General features: G+C 40.7%; 2 protein-coding genes across 2 annotated transcripts in view; both read left to right on the forward strand.

Annotated features, from left to right (window-relative positions):
• Positions 1–352: 352 nt before the first annotated feature.
• otud1 (OTU deubiquitinase 1) lies at positions 353–2,847 on the forward strand. The gene has a single exon (XM_029529547.1). It carries the CDS (start codon positions 562–564, stop codon positions 1,927–1,929), a length of 1,368 nt encoding a protein of 455 aa, XP_029385407.1. The 5' UTR covers positions 353–561; the 3' UTR covers positions 1,930–2,847.
• A 1,498-nt stretch (positions 2,848–4,345) lies between these two features.
• Positions 4,346–17,237, forward strand: part of kiaa1217 (KIAA1217 ortholog) — a 96,836-nt gene continuing 83,944 nt past the window's right edge. Inside the window, exon 1 of the mRNA XM_029528549.1 lies at positions 4,346–4,589. Coding sequence (XP_029384409.1) covers positions 4,520–4,589 — 70 coding nt within the window. The 5' untranslated portion in view covers positions 4,346–4,519. The remainder of the gene's footprint in view (positions 4,590–17,237) is intronic.

Consider the following 17,237-nt stretch of genomic DNA (forward strand, 5'->3'; position numbering starts at 1 on the left):
GTTTGTAATAATAATTTTATTTCAACAGATTTAGTGGGCTTGACAACTGAAAGGAACTCCCAAATGAGGTTTGATTGTAAAATGTTGTGATTCACGTGCACATATTGGTATATGAAAGAAGCTGGACATAAATATACAGCATAGGTTACGTTGATGTGTTTAAACATAACGAAAACTTCAAACATACATTTTAAGTGTATTTTCACTGATGTGACCCGGTAGTGTGCATCAGAAGTGAAACGTGAAGGAATTTAACTTTGAAAGCTCTTAAACGGAAGCAGTTTTGGCTTCATTCGGTCTGACTGGCCTGTGTTGGAACAGGCAGAGTCTTGTTACAGTTTGGAGTCTAAAATTAGGGAGGCACCCCGACAGCAAATGACGCACGAAGGCTAAACTGGAGCGTCTGCTCGTCTGTGTGTCAATGGTAACAGGACTCAGGACCATGGAGACGTTTCACCACAACTTTGCTGTTGTTGATGACATGCAGGGTATTTTTAGCTGTTGTTGTCATCTTTTCGTAGCAGGCCGGCTGTGGCGTTCAGTATAAAGGACTCTTTCAAAATGCAGTTGTACAACAGTGTGCTGACACACTACCCGAGGCCGACGCGCAAAGTTACCATAACTTTATCGACCGGATCCGAGCGACTGAACGGGACAACGCCAAGTTCCTCAGAGCCCGATAAACCGCCATTCACCCCACCAGAAACAAATTCAACGACCAACGGGGATCCGGTGAGAGAGACCTCTTCTTCCGCAAACATGCCTGCCTTTTCTTGTTATGAAGCTTCACCCATGAGGCCAATTTACTTCACGTCGACTGCTGAAATATTAATCCGCAGACCGGATGGAGTGGAGAGGTCTGTGCCTGTCCACATTTTGAGGGAGTCCAAATCCAAACCCAACTCTCCTCACTCCCACAGTGGAGAAACCATCCTCTGTGATGACCGAGACTCTGATGTGATGGTTGACTTTATAGATCATTTGAGAAATGGGACAGATCGGCTTTTCCCTGACTGCCCAGATTTGCACGAAGAGCAGCTGAGCACCAGGAGCAATGCTTGTGGACCCAGAATAGGAGATTACAATGGCATGATGGGAAATCCAAGGGAGGGCGGTGTGGTTTCAGTCACTACTACGCCCTTTATAAGCAAAAGATGGGTCTCAGTCGATGAAGAGGAGCAGGCCACCTCCAGGGCAGCTCAGCCTGGAGACCTCATAAAGGAAGATTTTCGTGATATGAGAAGTGGCAAAGCTGCTCCGGCATCAGATGAGAGAAAGGCCTTCGAGCTGAGTGTTCTGCAGGAGTCTCCCCCACAGAGATGCCAAGAGAGAGGGGATATCAACAATAAAGTCACACGGTACCTGGCTGAGGTGGAGAAACAAAATAAGTACCTCCAAGAGAGGCATAAATTCAGGTACCACATTATTCCAGATGGAAACTGCCTGTACAGAGCCGTGTGCAAAGCCACGTACGGGGACCAGGCAAGGCACGGGGAGCTCAGGGAGCAGACGGTGCACCATATCGCCGATCACTTGGATGAGTTCAACCCAATCATCGAAGGGGACGTAGGAGAGTTCCTGATCAATGCAGCGCAGGATGGAGCGTGGGCCGGATACCCCGAGCTTCTCGCCATGAGCCAGATGCTCAATGTCAACATCCACCTGACGACAGGAGGGAGCTTGGAGAGTCCCACCGTCTCCACCATGGTGCACTATCTCGGGGAAGAGGATGCTTCCAAACCTGCTGTGTGGCTGAGTTGGCTCAGTAACGGTCACTACGACGTCCTCTTGGACAGGTGTCTCCCTAACCCAGAGTACGAGGACTGGTGCAGACACTCACAGATGCAGAGGAAGAGAGATGAGGAACTGGCAAAGTCGATGGCAGCCTCATTATCTAAAATGTACATTGAGCAAAATGGATCTGCGTGAAAGAAATATGTATGAGGATGCACGCTGTAAGAGTCGACTGCAGAACTGTTCTATGGTTCTGCTTGGTTTCTACATTTGAGATGATTTTTATAAGGTTTATATTGTGAGAGAAAGGAAGTGCAGTGCACGTATTTAGGATTTTGTATATGCTAACATAAAGTAATGTCTAGCATTTGTCTCTGAAAGTGTTTGAAAGTGTGAGAGCCTGGTCTTGTTGATAGTGTGGGTTATGTTAACATGAGTGAAATGCTTTAACAATGTCATGTAAGTGCCTTTGAGTCCAGAGTATTTATTTGCCTTTTGTTGGCAGACCAGTTATTTTTCTATAATGCCTACGCTTTTAATGCCATTTCCAAATATTTTCAAATGCCAAGAGACTTGGTTTGCATTTCTGTCATGGAGCTCCACTGTTTTACTCTGTCTAGTTACTCTCTTTTGCACAAATGTCTGATTAGACCAGTTCAGAGAGTTAGATTTGTTTCTTTGAGAACAATTAAAGGATTTGTTTTTACAGTTTTGTAATGATTTCTATGCGTTCTTATTCAAATCACATGCACATTCCTTGGTACCTTCAGGAGTTCAGGGAATTGTGATGTCAGCTACTTTGGGCTAGAAGTTGGTGCATAAGTTTAATGGAATCCATATATTAAACTGCATCAAAGCAGACCAGATGAGGTCATGTGTGCAGCCCTCTCCCTCCACCCCCTGCTGACATAAAGTGAAAAGTGATGTTTGGAATTTATTACATGCAGTCTCCCTGGAGCCTGTGGCCTCCCATTCAGGTCAGACTGCAGGACTTGGTGTATTGAGTGACTGTGGTCTCAGGACACAGATCATGAGGGACCTGCGCTACGGAAGTTGAAAGCTGAAGGGCACACGGTCACAGTCTGGCACAGAAATACAATGTTAGTGTGTTTTGTAAACTCATTCAGGATTTGTTTTTTAATATCCTGATTAAAAACTCCTAGATGTGAGACAGCTGCCCAAAGAGTGAGTTTTGATTTGAAGATTTGGGACAGAGACTCTTTGGCTATGGCATGAAACAGTTTTTATTTGTGTTGCTTTCCAATATTTGCCATGTTTTTCTTTGTCATTTCATTTTCATATAAAAGTTCAAAGAAACACCATTTTAAAATCTTTCAGATTTGACAGTTTGCCTTGAGACTGGGCAAAACATCTGGACATGTACATAATATTCAAACATTGTGTCTCAAAAGTTAATCCATATCCCACTTGTCTAGGAGAAAATCAACTCCCAGGCTGTAATATCAATACAGAGCATGTTTGTTATTATACAGATATAATAAACAGCGCAAGATGAAGAATATCAGAAATCATTTAGGAGGGAATGGCCAACATCTGTGTTGAGGCTTGAAACATATGCACGTTGCTAATTTGACTGATCAAAGTGATTTAGCTTTGTTGTGACCTTCGTGGTTCCAAGCCCAATGTGCTTGTAAGCCCGTTTATACGAAGACCCCTGATCACAGCACGTCTGTGCCTCGTGAGTTGCTCAATTTAAAAAATATTTATCCCTCTTTGATGATGAATTTGAACATGTCACGGAGGCTTCATCTCCAAGAGGGTGATGAGCAGATTTAAATGTATATGCTTTCCAAACATAAAACACGTGACTGTCAGAATTCTGTGTTTTCACTCATTTGCCAAAGTGATAAATTGTATTTTCCTGTGTTAGGCCAATCAGGTCCCACCCACCTTTTGTGACACTGTCTGAGATGCCCACTGATAACGTTGCACCTTTCTTCCATCAGGTGGCAGTGCAGGCTCCCATTCAGACAACATAAAGTTAGATCATTAATGGAGGCACAGCTATTTCCTCTTTTACACTGATTACATCCTGGGATTATCGGACCTACTGCATTTAGTTGAATTGGCCGAATCGATAGCTGACTTTTCTGACAAAACAAAAGTCTGACATGTTGGTCAAATAGATGATTTTTATAATAAGTTTGAACTGCTTATTTAGTCGCCTTCCCAATTAGGATTTTATAATACAGACTAAACACTGACAGCGTCACTCTTTTCTCAGTTTGATTAAGGCAACTAAGATAATTTGTGTTCCTGTTGTGGTTTTAGGCCAAATCCGTGTAACATCTGTACATTTGTGCAGCTTCCTTCTTGAACTTAATTAAGGAGTTGTGCATAATTTCCCCCCAAAGCTGTACAGTGATGACGTAACCCTGCAGTCATGTGGACATTTGGGGGGAAAAAAAATAGATTTGTTTATTTATTTATTTATTTATTTTTGTAATGCAGGAGGAGGGAAAGTGACTCCCTCCCAGCTCCAGTGTGTCAGGGGGCAGGTGAGAGCGGACCGGGCGGGCTGCTCCTCCGCAGTACTGGCGCACAGTCAGCAGAGAGGAAGTCAATGACAGGAGGACCCTCACCGGGGCGCGCGGTGCAGCTGACTACAAAACAAACGCACGCGCGCCAGACTCACGAGGGGTCGCGGTTAGCCTCGACGCAGTTCCGCCCTCCCGGTGAAGTTACCGGATACTTTGAAACAACCCGGAGACGCCGAGAGAACAGCCGGTGGCCGCGCCGCCTGACCTGAGAAGTGCCAGCGGACATGTCGGGACACCGGGTGCAGTTCGCGGACCTCCCGCCGAGTGAGCACAAAGGAAGTCCCAAATTTCACAGTAAGACTCATTACTGAGCTCCATCTCATCTCCGCTGACCTTGGTCTTCTTTTCTTTTCTTTTCTTTTCTACAACCACAAATTCTCCGACAGCAAAGATGCGAAACTCTTGTTTCAGTGGAGAAGCTGCCGGTTAACAATATCATAGTTTTTTTTTTTAGTCGCACAGCAGGAAGAAAAACAACTAAAGCTACTTGCACATAAGAATCCCTAGTAGAACATGTAGTTTGCTTTTCTTCCATTTGCTGTCATGTATGACTTACTGTGGCCAAAATGTTGTTTACATTTAAAAACCTCAGCTGTCGTTAGTAATGAGAAACAGCTGAGCACTATAACCCAAACAATATATAATTGCATGCCAAGGGAAAAAACTGCCAGCTGCTTAATTCCAGACTTTTTAATGAAGATTTTCCTCATTGTTTCTTCAAGTTAGGGGGCTGTAGCTCTCATCTGTATAATGATTGTCTCAGACAGATTTTCACTGCTCGTACTGTGTGCTGCTGGTTATGTTGTATATGTCCATGTTCTCGGTGTATGGCTGGTCTGTGGAGGCTTTGCTGACGCTTAACCTTAAGTAGACTTTGCATGAGAATCAGTCATTCAGCCCCCGCTTAATATACTTGCCTGAAGTGGCCCTTTACATGCTGCTGTTAACTCTTTTCCCATCACTGAGTTTAACTCTTTGCTTGCTCCGGTGTCGGAGTAAGGTGATGTTCACCTTGGGATGCCTTTTCACTGCATTTCAGTCAAAAAGCACCTCATTAACAGCTATTAATGCGGATGGAGGCGTTCTGAGGTTTTGTGCTTTTCTTGCTCAAGTGGATTGCTCAAAGATGTCTCATTGCATTCAAGGTGTGTCAGCTGTGGCTGCCTCTGCTGCTATGTGCTGCAGTGCATGCACTACAGCATGAGACGCACAGAAGCTCAGCTCATCTCCATGGTGACAGGTTGAATGATAGGACACGTGAGCAAGGATGCAATGGAAAATTGCCAGTTTGTTGCAAAGCCCTCCAGAGTGCTGAATTTACCACTTTGGTTTTATGACAGTGCATATGGACATTTGGCGAACATTTCTATCTGTGATGACAGCTGTTCTGACAGTTGGACATTTGTGTTTTAGCAGTCAGTCAGTCAGTCAGTCACATGCATGTGGACAGCAGGGTGAGAAGTGCTGACGTAGGGCACAGGTTATGCTCAGGTTGTATGCAGGACATGCTGGGTCAGTGTATGGAACGGCACCTTCAGCACCAAACTTTACATTCTGACTCAGCCCATCCATTTCTCCCACTGTCCAGGGGAACAGGACAATGGGGTCAAGTTTCAGTCTTTTCTCCTTCTTTCTCTCTGATGTCTACATTTACCAACAGAGACGGATGAATTATCTCCATTCAAAACCCTGTTGCAGGACATACTCACCTGCCTTATACAGTACGATCCAAAAATCTGATAGTGAATGTGAGCGTTAAAGTTGTCTTCCTGTATTTTTCAAAGGGGAATATAGCCAAGATATAATAATCACTCAGTCCATTTATCATATAGTGAAATATAGATAACTGGATAGTGGAAGAACAGCAGTTCATCCATCACTCTGTTCATTTTCTCATCGGTATAACAGCTAATGATCTCTGTGTCACTCAGATGAAATGCTGTAGCAGATATGAGTAGTTTATTAAAGAGTGAAGCCTGTTAACTATCATCTTTTCCATCTATTGCATCCAGTATGAACAAACATTTATTTTTGGATGCCGGGGCATTTTTGCAGTGCAGACTTACCCCTTTAGTCTGCTTTAAATCCATAGTGGTGGGGTGGGGGGGCATTATAGAGACTGGGGCAAAGATAGTAAATAACTGACCGTTTTATCACAACTAACATCTAACATCTAACCAGCAATTTTGTACTATATGGTGGCAATTCCATCGTACTTAACTCTGCTTGCTTTTGGTGCCAGCAACTTCTTCTTCCTCAGCAGATAACCCCCCTCTATGCAGCATTATTGTTATAACAACAAAGCATGAAGGTATCATGGAGTCGTTTGCATTGTGATGGACAAGCTGCCATTTTTGCCTGGTAAGTAGGCAAGTAGAATCTAGTCAAGTTGATCTGGTGTGATCTATTGGAAACTATTTTAAAAGACAAACTTTACATTCCTGAAATTGCCCTGGAAAATCTGTTCACAGAGCTGAGAAGCACTGGGTGAGTGAATCGACTGAAGGCTGAGCAATTTAAAAAGGTCAACTTGTTAACACAATTATTTTGGTTGTCCTTGGGATAATAAGCTGAAGGTGCCATATGTACCGTTTCAGAGTTTCTTCACACCTTAACTGTGCTCTGGATCACCTAAAGAGCATCATGTTTCTCTGTTTTTTGTGGCACTTCTTACACCATGCTTTCATTCTTTATTTTGACCTCTGCTGTTCTGAGCAGCCAGAACAGCTCTCTCCTGGTCCTCATTAGAGATCCTCCGTACCTAGTGACAGTCTTTAGGTTTTGTTGACACTAATAGTACCACAGGTACACTTTATCAATGTACTTGCATTGTTGTTTTCGATATTAGATATGAGCTGTAGTTTTGTTCCTTATACATCACATCCTCCCTCAACATGTGCTCCTTGCTTTGAGAGTAGTCATCTGAGAGCTGCACATTTAATGAGTAAAACAGTGATATGTCTTTCACTGAGTTGCTTTACCTCATCTGCAGCTGCTCTCTCAGCTACAGTGTTTGTCATCTCAGGTTTCCAACAATATTTAACGACTATGTCACGAGTGTCTGGAGGAGGAAATCCAGTCTTGATTGGATGGCTCAATAAAGATATTGCCTCCGTATTCCCATCAGTTTGGTAGCAATTGTGAATAAGAGAAAGGGTGGAGTCCTATAGTACTCGCCTAGTTAATACCTTGATTTTGACAAGGACCAGCTTAAATAGCTCCATGATTTGTGCTCTGGCATGTAACACACTTAATTTATGATTTTTACTATAACTCATTCAAAAAAAATTCAACTTTTGTTGACAAAATTTACTTTGTCTGCTGAGCTGAATTAATTAAACAAACTTGTGAGTTGAAAATTTCTCCTATTTCTTGGCTACCAATCTATGTTGGAATAAATGTGACTTTGCTGCCTATATGTCTTTATATATGAGACTGACTGAAATTGTATACACATTGAAATTGCAGTTATTATAATTGCAGTTATGGTTCTTAACCAGCAGGCTACCAGAAAGTCAGTTGCAACCTTTAATCACAGACCGTACATTTAAATAAAGACATGGTGGTATCTTGTAGCTATTAGAAATGAAAGATATTTGCATATAATATAAAAGGTGACATGGTGTTACATTATAGAAGAACATTATTGACAAACACTACACCATTGTTCTTGCCTAAGAGTTTCTCATAGCATAACATGCAATACAATAAACATCTGTATTATGAACAGGAGGCCACGCAGTGCTGCAGCCTCTGTATGGCTATTACCGCTCACTTTGAATCAGTTTGCTCTTTGCTCTTGTTAAAGCTACATAGTTTCTCGTCTCTTATCAGTGTGTTTTTGCAGAGATGTCCAGGACAAATAATAAGCAGCGCTACATCTTATCCTAGTGTATCCTATGCAATAGCTGGGGGTAAATGTGAAAGTGGTTATCACAGAATGTGCCTCTGTAGCAGCTCAGGAATGCAAATGGTGTCTGTAGAAACCGGGGCAGGTGCTATCTCCATAGCTTCAAATTCTCAGGGAAAGCAAATAAAATAGAAGTTAAGGTAAGGCTAAAGCGTGGCCTTAATTTCCACAGGCATATTTTCTATAGATAGTTCACTCACCACTAATAATGTCTTCGGCTGAGTCACTGTCCTCTCAGAGAAGGTGTCAAATGCCATGTCTCATAGGCTTTCTGTCACACTGAAGATGCTGATCACATTAGATTGGCACCGGAGATGATCATTCTGGAAATAGCCAAACTCTTAAGATGCCAAACAGCTGCTTTCATAGCAGATTAAAAGCCTGTCCCCAAAGGGTTCTTAAGTTCCCCTCACAGAGTAAAACACTAAGATATAAAGGCACGCTGTGGCCTTCTCTGTTCACGAGTAATGTGCTGTTGTTTTTCACAATTTATCTGAGGGTGTCGCGCTGACAAAAGGCAGTAACCTTGAGTTACCATTTTTGTTGTTTTGTTTTTGTAATTTTTTTACTTCTCAAATAACTTGGTTTACCTTTAAGTCACAGAGCCTATTTCCATGGAGTTTAGCTAAAAAAAAAGCATTTATACATTTTTATTGAAATTCATGCTGATTCATAATTTCTGTATATTCTTTGTATTCAAGTATTCATTGTGCAGAAAGGATCATGCTTGTCAAAATGAAAATTAAAACATTTGAAATTCAACATTTCAGAGAAGTTTAATATACAATGGGACCAGATTTTAAATGAATTATTGTGTAATTGTATTTTCTTTCTTACCTTTTAATATCATTTGATTCCTCCATTCTCCGATCCAGCTCTAATGTGGCAGCATTTGCTTCTCTTTGGCCAACTCTTAAAAAAGTAAAAATAAAAAACCTTGCAAGCTGTCTTTTGACACTTTGTTCCCTCATTAAAGTGTTTGTGAGAGAGGAGGGTTAACATAAAGGTCGCTCTTAGAAATGAAGTCAAAAGGAGACTATTTCGAGAAGAACCCCCTAAAAAAAGATATGGCAACATGTTCAGTGAAAGGCATCCGATGGCTTGAATTACTCGTGTTTGAGTAAAACTCTCACTGGAACTGAAACGCTGCATGCCTAATGAATTATCCATTCTTTCCTGACTTCTCTGTATCTCCAGTAGCAGGTTGCTGTTGTTATGTGAAAAGGAAGCAGATGTTTTCCTCTTTTATTTATTTATTTCTTATCCAATTCTTTCTCATTGATTCCCACTCATGAGTTGTTTCTTGAAGATGAGGTAATGAATTATCCATACTTTTCTCAAAAGTACGATGTCACTGCAAAATTTGACGGCGTTAAATGTGAAGAACGGGCTGATAATCAAGTTCACCTGTTAGGCTGCAACAGGTGTTGAATGCACATTTCAGCACCGAGCACTTAAAGTAACATTTTGTCTGCAGCTGAGCTGGCGCTCACCCTCAGTGCCTGCAGACACCACAGCATTGTCATGCCCACCATTGCTCTTCGGTCCCCTGTGGAGCCGTCTGAGGAGTAAACACTTCTGTCTTGTCTATTATGATCTTATGTCTGGGAGGATCTTATGTCTGATAACATACAGAAGGGAATATACTATATAAAATGAAGTCTCAGTTCTCAGCACAATTGTCTTTCATCCGTCCCGAGCAGCAGAAATTTCGGTGCTTCTTTATTGATGCTTAGAGACAATCTGGCTGTATTCCTGAGCTGCTGTGATACAGGGTGTAATAAAATTCTCCGCATGCAGCCCCCAAGCACTAATGATGCATGATGCCAGCCCAGATGGCACTGTTACTTTTCTTAAAGAAGAAACGGGAACAAAAAATTGATTTGGACACAGATGACTGAGAAGTCAAATAGCCTCTCCTTTGATGTTGCACCGAGGTCATGTTCAAAGGAAAATATCAAATAGGTTTGTGGGGGAGAAAATGAAGACAATGTTTATATGAGTAAGGATGTGCACTGATGCTTAATATTAAGTGTGTGTGTGTGAGAGAGTACCTGATAATTAGGCTTATCTTGGGCTTATCTTCAAACTCCATGCTGATGATGTTAAGTCCCCCTGTTCACCAACTGTGATTTTAATGACTTAGCAAATCAATCACAAGATCTGGATCACTGCCGCAGAGGTCAGCCTTGACATTCACTCACATGCACAGAGCCCCGCAAAAAAGATTAAGAAAAAAGGCACACCGATTGAAACAGAAGAACTCCTGTGTCTGCATTTCCCAGTCTTATCATTGTAAAATATGGAGCAAAATTAATGGTATGGGATTTCTGGAAGTGCACTTATTACTTTCTTTAGATTTATATTTTCTCAACTATAAGCCAGGAGTTAGCCTAGCTGAGAGAAAGATTTGAGACAATATGGAAAGACAATCCACCTGTGAGCATCTTTAAAGCTCAGTATTTAACATTCATTATCTACCCCCCCCGCCCAAAAAAGGAAGGAAGAAATTAACTAGTTGTGAACACACACAAGTGCACTTCAACAAATTTTTTTGGCAACATACTGTATTTGATAAGTCCCGCCTGATTACAAGTAAATCATGCTCACTTAGCAAAAAACAAGCCATCTGATACCAATCATTTAACATTCCAAACATTTTGCTTCAGTATCTAATTTGATAACTGAGCTTGCGGATGGGAAAAGAATCTGCTCGCAGTCAATAACCACAAGCCACTCCTGGCCACTCCTGTCAGTGTGATAAATGGAAGGTTTAGTACAAGGATACAACTGGGTGTTTATAACTGAAGGGGACACCACTGATTGGGTGCGGTCACAGCGAGGACCTGTGGGAGGAAAGCATACATCCAGAAAGAGCTGGCTTCAGTGATGATCCTACAGCACATTTTAGCAGCTGCTTTTTCCCAGCTCTGCTGAAAAATACCTTCAGCACAGTCGTGCAGAAATTATCCTTTCCAACCGGTCGCAAGTTCCATTTTTGATGATAAGAAAGGAAAATAAGTGGCAAAATAAGCAGCCATCTATTGCTTAATCATCAAATGTCTTAAAAAAATGTTAACAGCAACATTTCCTACGTGAGAATGAGGAAATGAATATAGCCATTGCTTTGTGCACTGCAGTAAATTCTTTGGCACTTTTCAGGTCAAGTTGGGCTAATCCACTTTACTCCCTGGAAAGTCTATGAAATACAAGCTTGCCAATAAGTGTGGTGCTGGGGGGCTGGCATCAGCAAATGGCTGTTGATCTTTTGATCCAAACTGTAATCTGAAGACAAAGCATTTTTTTTCTATTTTAAATTAAGAGCCTTTTCTATTGTATTCAGTCACCTACCACATGTAAAGCCAGTTCACTATTATTTGGTCATGTTTCTTGATCTGGAGAATGAACGAGACATTATTGAAATCAGTTTTTCTTTTGCAGAATTACATGATAGTGTCACTGACGTTTAAATCACATTTTTTATTTTTATATATATATATATATATATATATATATATATATATATATATATATATATATATATATATACTGTGGACTGTGTGGGGCTGTGTGAAAATGATATTTTTAACTTGAAAATACAAATTCAGTATGTTGGCCCAGAAAAATGTCAACAATGAAGATGCAAATAAGATTTGCATCTTCATATGGTCGTTCACTGACTATATGAAAATAAAGACAGAAAAGTTATTTCACATGAAATTTTTCAAAGCACTCCGTTGTACAGTGGTCATTCAAATGTGAGTTTAAATTAAAACGCAGTACACTATTATAATTTGTTATATTTCACAATCTGCCACTCTGTAGATCTGCACACCACAGTGATGTGGAGTTGGCTGTCAGGAACCCCTGAAAAGCCAGCAGTTGTGTAAGAGATTTAATGCTCGAGTCCATAAAGGGGGCAGCAATCATCAGACCTTTTGTCAAAGTCCACTAGGGCCTTCACTCATGGCTTCTCTCAGCCAATCACAAAAAGTTCTTGGTTAGCTCTCCAATCTCCATCTGCTATGCCTTCATATTATACCTATAAATGCTTTTAACAATCATTTGTTGAGTCAAAGTGGGAATGTTGCCGATAATTTTTGATCACAATGAATAAAACAACAGTGCAATGATATTTTTGATCTGTTCTTTAGTAATTTGGGATGGATTAAATCATGGATTCTTTCTGCTTTTCTCAGTTTGAACAATTACCAACTTTATTTTCCTTTCAATAATCAGTGGGAGTTTTACTCAGAACCTCATGACTCTTAGCCACAGCACAACTGCCTGTAAAATGAGATAACAAGCATCCGTGAATGTGTCCATTTCTGTGTATTAAGAGCTGCAATTTATATTTTCACACTGTGCTAACTCTTAATGCCTTTTTTGGGTTCATGTCCCAGCATGGCCCAATGAAACAGAAGTTATCAGTGTGTGTCTGACGTCTGCTGTGTCTGTGATGGAAACAGCCCCTTCAGCCATTCTGTGTTGTGACCTGAGTCTGCACAGCTGTACATTTTAGACCACCAGGGTGGAATGTATACTCAACATTTATCTTTGCCTTAAAATGTAACCAAGCAGTGCACATTTCTCATAGTTTCTTCCATACTTCTTGAGAAATAGTTATGAGTCCATTTTTACAAGAAGCTGAAAGCCTTAGCTAATCAGCTCCAGGGTGTGGACTTCTACATTGTTAGTTTTGTTTATTTCTCATTGTTCTTTCTGTGTTTTTTTTTTTTTTTTCTCATGAAGGAGAGCTCATAGTGCAGCATTTTCACACAGTTTGGGAATCAGTGTTCATTGTCACTATCACTATCATCGTCTTTCAGCTCCGTTTTCATTTTACAGCTCACTGCTTTATTGTTTTTGTTGCATTCTTACTGCTGTTGTGAACCTGCTGGATGTTTAAACAAGCAACCATTAGTAAACAAGTTTGCCAGCACTTCATAATGTAATATTGTGTCAGTGTTGTGTTTACAGCTTGTCCTGTTCTGCCTGAGTGGCTTGAGCTGTCCTGATAACCTCACTGCAATTTACAGATGAGGTTTTCACACACTGTTTTATTTTGCTGTTGTTTTTATCAGCATATTTACCGACATGCATTTTTTTTTTAAACTCAATTATCTGGAATGGAGATCCATAGACACTATCCATGCTCCCTATTGTAACCGTTACTCAGAGGTCCTCTTAACTTGGCTATTAACTTTACCGGAAAAGCTGTGAAAATTATACGCCACTTGACCTTGATACAACTTCAGAGTGAGAGAATAAATGTAGCAGGAACGCAAAGCTTACCAAATATAATTCAACAGTTTAATTTAAGTTTATCTTAAGTCTGCCTGACTGAGTTCTTTAAGTTTAATGAAGTTTAAACTTTGAAGAAATTCTGAAGAAAGGATTAAGTTATAGTTCGATTAGCTCCCCATTTTAAGTTTAAACAGACTACAGTTTACTCACAGATGCTAGTTATCTACTCATACCTTTTGTTTTTTTTTTATTCAATAGAAAGTATATTCAGCAGTGGCCAATCACTGAGGTGAGGAAAACTTAACTCAACTTTTCCATTGACCTTTCAGACCTTAAAGTCCCCCGACCCTTGAGTCACCCGAGCCCCTGTGCAAGCCTCAGAACTTGACACTGAAAGGCGCCTGGGAGTTTTAATATCATGGGGATTGTGGGTGCTCCTGACTGATAGAGGTTTGGGGTTGGTCTTTGATGTTCTTTGTGCTTCTTAATGAGGATCAGACTCCAGGGTTTTTGGTGAAAACCCTCCCCCCTCTTCTCTCTCACTCAGAGCAGAGGGACAGCAGAGTTTGAAGGACCAGTTCTATGTCAAGAGAGGAAGAATTTTTTTTTTCCCCATCGTATTTCTCCTCTTATTCTTCCTCTCCCTCCTTCTCTAATCAGCATCTCCAGCACCCAGAGATGCATCTGAGAGTCAGTTCGTCACTTCTTTAAGGAGGCTCTGGCCCAGATGAATCAGTTCTCTGAAGTCTCTTCATCAGCACCATTGAAGAGATGGAGGTGCGATTGGGGAGGCTGATAGCACAACACAGAGCAGGAAACACACCCACGGGGGTCCAGCTCAGTCTCAACAGAATATGAACACTGAATGGTGTATACACAAACCTGTAACAAGGCAATAGGTCAGGGCAGATGTCAGACATGGGGTGGGCCTGACTAACCTCTGACCCAAGTTTGAAATTGAAGGCCAATTAAAGCCATGTGTGTGCCAGTGCTCCACATATGTTGCCTTTCCTGTTGAAAAGACACAGTTTGATGAATTAACTTTGCTAAACAAAGAGCCACTGTAACGGCATTACACTCCCTGTTACCAACAGACGGCAGAGTCTTGGTGGATGAGATTGAGTTTTGTCAGGCAAGTTCTTATTTTCTTATCTGTCGATGTTTGTGAAATGCTTGACTTTTAGATGACACATCAAATCCCCATCCTTTTCCCCGAAGTGCGCTGGAGATAGTAGAGTTGATAAATGCCAGATGTTGTGGCAGGAGAATACACTCATCCTACAGTAAAATCAGACATAACTCTTTGTTTCTCATAGGCTCAGCTGTCAACAGTCGTCTACAGCTACTCCTTGGGCAATTTATTGCAATTAGCCTCAAGTCAATGCTATTTCTAGCTGAGAAACTGGACTGCTAATGCGGATTACTGCCATAGACGAGAGCCATAAAGATCGGAGCTCATTATTGCTGTAGAAGCATTTGGGCCAAAGCATAATGAAAAGAAGTCAAGCATACGAATCTCTGTATTTTTTGTCTTGAGACCAGATCCATAAAACTCGCCTTTATATCTCACATGACTGCTCCCTCACCTCTTACTTTCATCTATTTAATTCAGCATCTCTCCCCCCATCATTAATTGCCACTTAATCCCTGATTTATTTTTTGCATCAGCTCTACTCTAAGCTTAACATTTAGTGCCTGAGTGTGCCTTTTTTGTGTTGCCTTCATCCTTTTCCCCCTTTGTGTCAGATGCTTATCTCTGTCTCATGTTTGTCCTGGGCCTGGCCCTTGCTGTTGGCTCAGCAGATCTCTGCTGCTGACTGAAGCCTTGAGTATGTGCTGTGGCATGTGGCTGCATGCGTGTGTGTGTGGGCGCGCGTGCACGCAGGTGTGGCTGCCTACTTGCATTTATAAGTTCAGCTGGAAGACTTCCTGTTGTGTTGCGGCATGGATGTTGGTGTTTGGTGTCACAGCAGTTAGCATGTTGCTCATTTACTATGGGAAGACTGCACATACAGGGCCAGATATGCTCATTATCTTGACATTTCTTAGGAATTTCTTGCTATTGCTTAACATAGTAATGTCTTCATGCAGTTATATCAATAACAAGACATGACAGTACAGAAGAATGAAAGATTACCTTCCAAGTTGTGGAAATCAAGCTTACACCAGCACAGTATGAAACCCAAAAGCAAGACACTCTGACCTCCTCTCATTCCTCCATCAGTCTTCTTCAATGATGATCTCTTGTCCTGGCTCCACTACTTTTTTCAGCAGTGGAACAGTGTTAGTTATTGTTGCTTGTTTCAAACTTATATCATGATACAGACTTTGGAAGAGTATTCCTGTTCATCATCTGCTATCCAAGCACTTGGCCAAATCTGTCTAGCTGTGAAAGAGCTTTCACAGTAATGAAACTCAGTAGAAATGTTTGCATGGCTGGTTTGCTTTAGCTAGTTTCCCTGTACAGATATAGGTTATAAAGATAAAGGGATTAAAATGAGCCTTTGAAATTAATTTCTGGTTTAAAAACATCCTGTTAAGTGGCAAAACAGAATTCCTTGGTGGTGCAGCTTTAAATGAAGTTTATAAAGTTTTAAGCAAGCATGTACCCTGTGAGTTATAGACTGTAAAATTCCCACCATGTGCGTCTCACAATTTAGCTCTGTCTGATTTACAACATATGATATAATTTCAATGACTGATATATTTGTGATGTTGAGTGGAGTGATATTCACCAGTGAAAGTATGCAAATTTATGTGGCTGATAATCGGTCATTTGAAAGCTGTCAGCTTGATTTAGAGACTCGAGCCATGAAAACCTCCAATGAAATCTACTTTCTTGGCAAGCGTGTACACCCTCATGCACACATGCAGATATAGACACAGGCTCACAGATTATTCACAATCCCCCAAAGCACTTGGACAAATGGCCTTTTCACATTATAGGTCAAAATTGAAATAGCCCCTTTGATAATAAATTTGGACACTTTTCTGCTTCTACTGGAGAAATAATGTCACAAGTATCAAACATAACTTACTTTATATTGATAATCTAGTTAGAAGCAGAATAACTGCTGAGGAAGTTACACTTCACCACATAAAGGCTCATTTCATTCTTGAGGATGGAGCCTTTTTCACATTAAAGAGATAGGTGACAAAGTGTAGAAAATGACGTCACTGCTTCTCACCACAGATGAAACAGCATTCTTTCAAAACATATTCCTCCGTCTGTTCCACACATTTAATTTAAATCTTTTCACGTGCATTAAGCCATCCAATCTAATGTGTGTGCAGTAATTAATCAAGTAATCAATTAGTCCACTAAAAAACAGTAGCCTCAGGTACACCTCCATGTTTTTGCATAGCGTATACATAATGATAACGTGAAGACAGTTTACTGAACATTTAGTTCTTTTCAAGCAAAATCCTCAAAATTTTCTCATTCCAACTTTTAAGCACAGGTTTTGAAAAAGATTTGAGGCTTTTATTTTTATCTGTGACAGTGAGCTGATTAGTTTTGAGCTGTTAAGTCAGTCTGAACAAGTAATTTGATGATTAAAACATACATTGAATAATTGACAAACTATTTGGCAGATTAATCAATAGCACAAATATTCATTTTGCAGCCCTACAGTGCATTTCTTTAGTTAAACAGACTTATCTGTATGTTAGGTCTCTTTTGTGCTTTGTCCTGTTCTCCATCTTAAACTTTGAAAGGATTTAGTTCTTATGTTTAAACATGAAACCTACAACACAGTTTAATGTGAAATTGTAGAATTGTTGCC

This window comes from Echeneis naucrates, chromosome 20 (assembly GCF_900963305.1).
Source record: "Echeneis naucrates chromosome 20, fEcheNa1.1, whole genome shotgun sequence".
NCBI lineage: Eukaryota > Metazoa > Chordata > Actinopteri > Carangiformes > Echeneidae > Echeneis > Echeneis naucrates.

Coding starts and splice junctions, on each gene's coding strand:
- otud1 (XM_029529547.1), top strand. CDS start 562: ATGCAGTTGTACAACAGTGTGCTGACACACTACCCGAGGCCGACGCGC.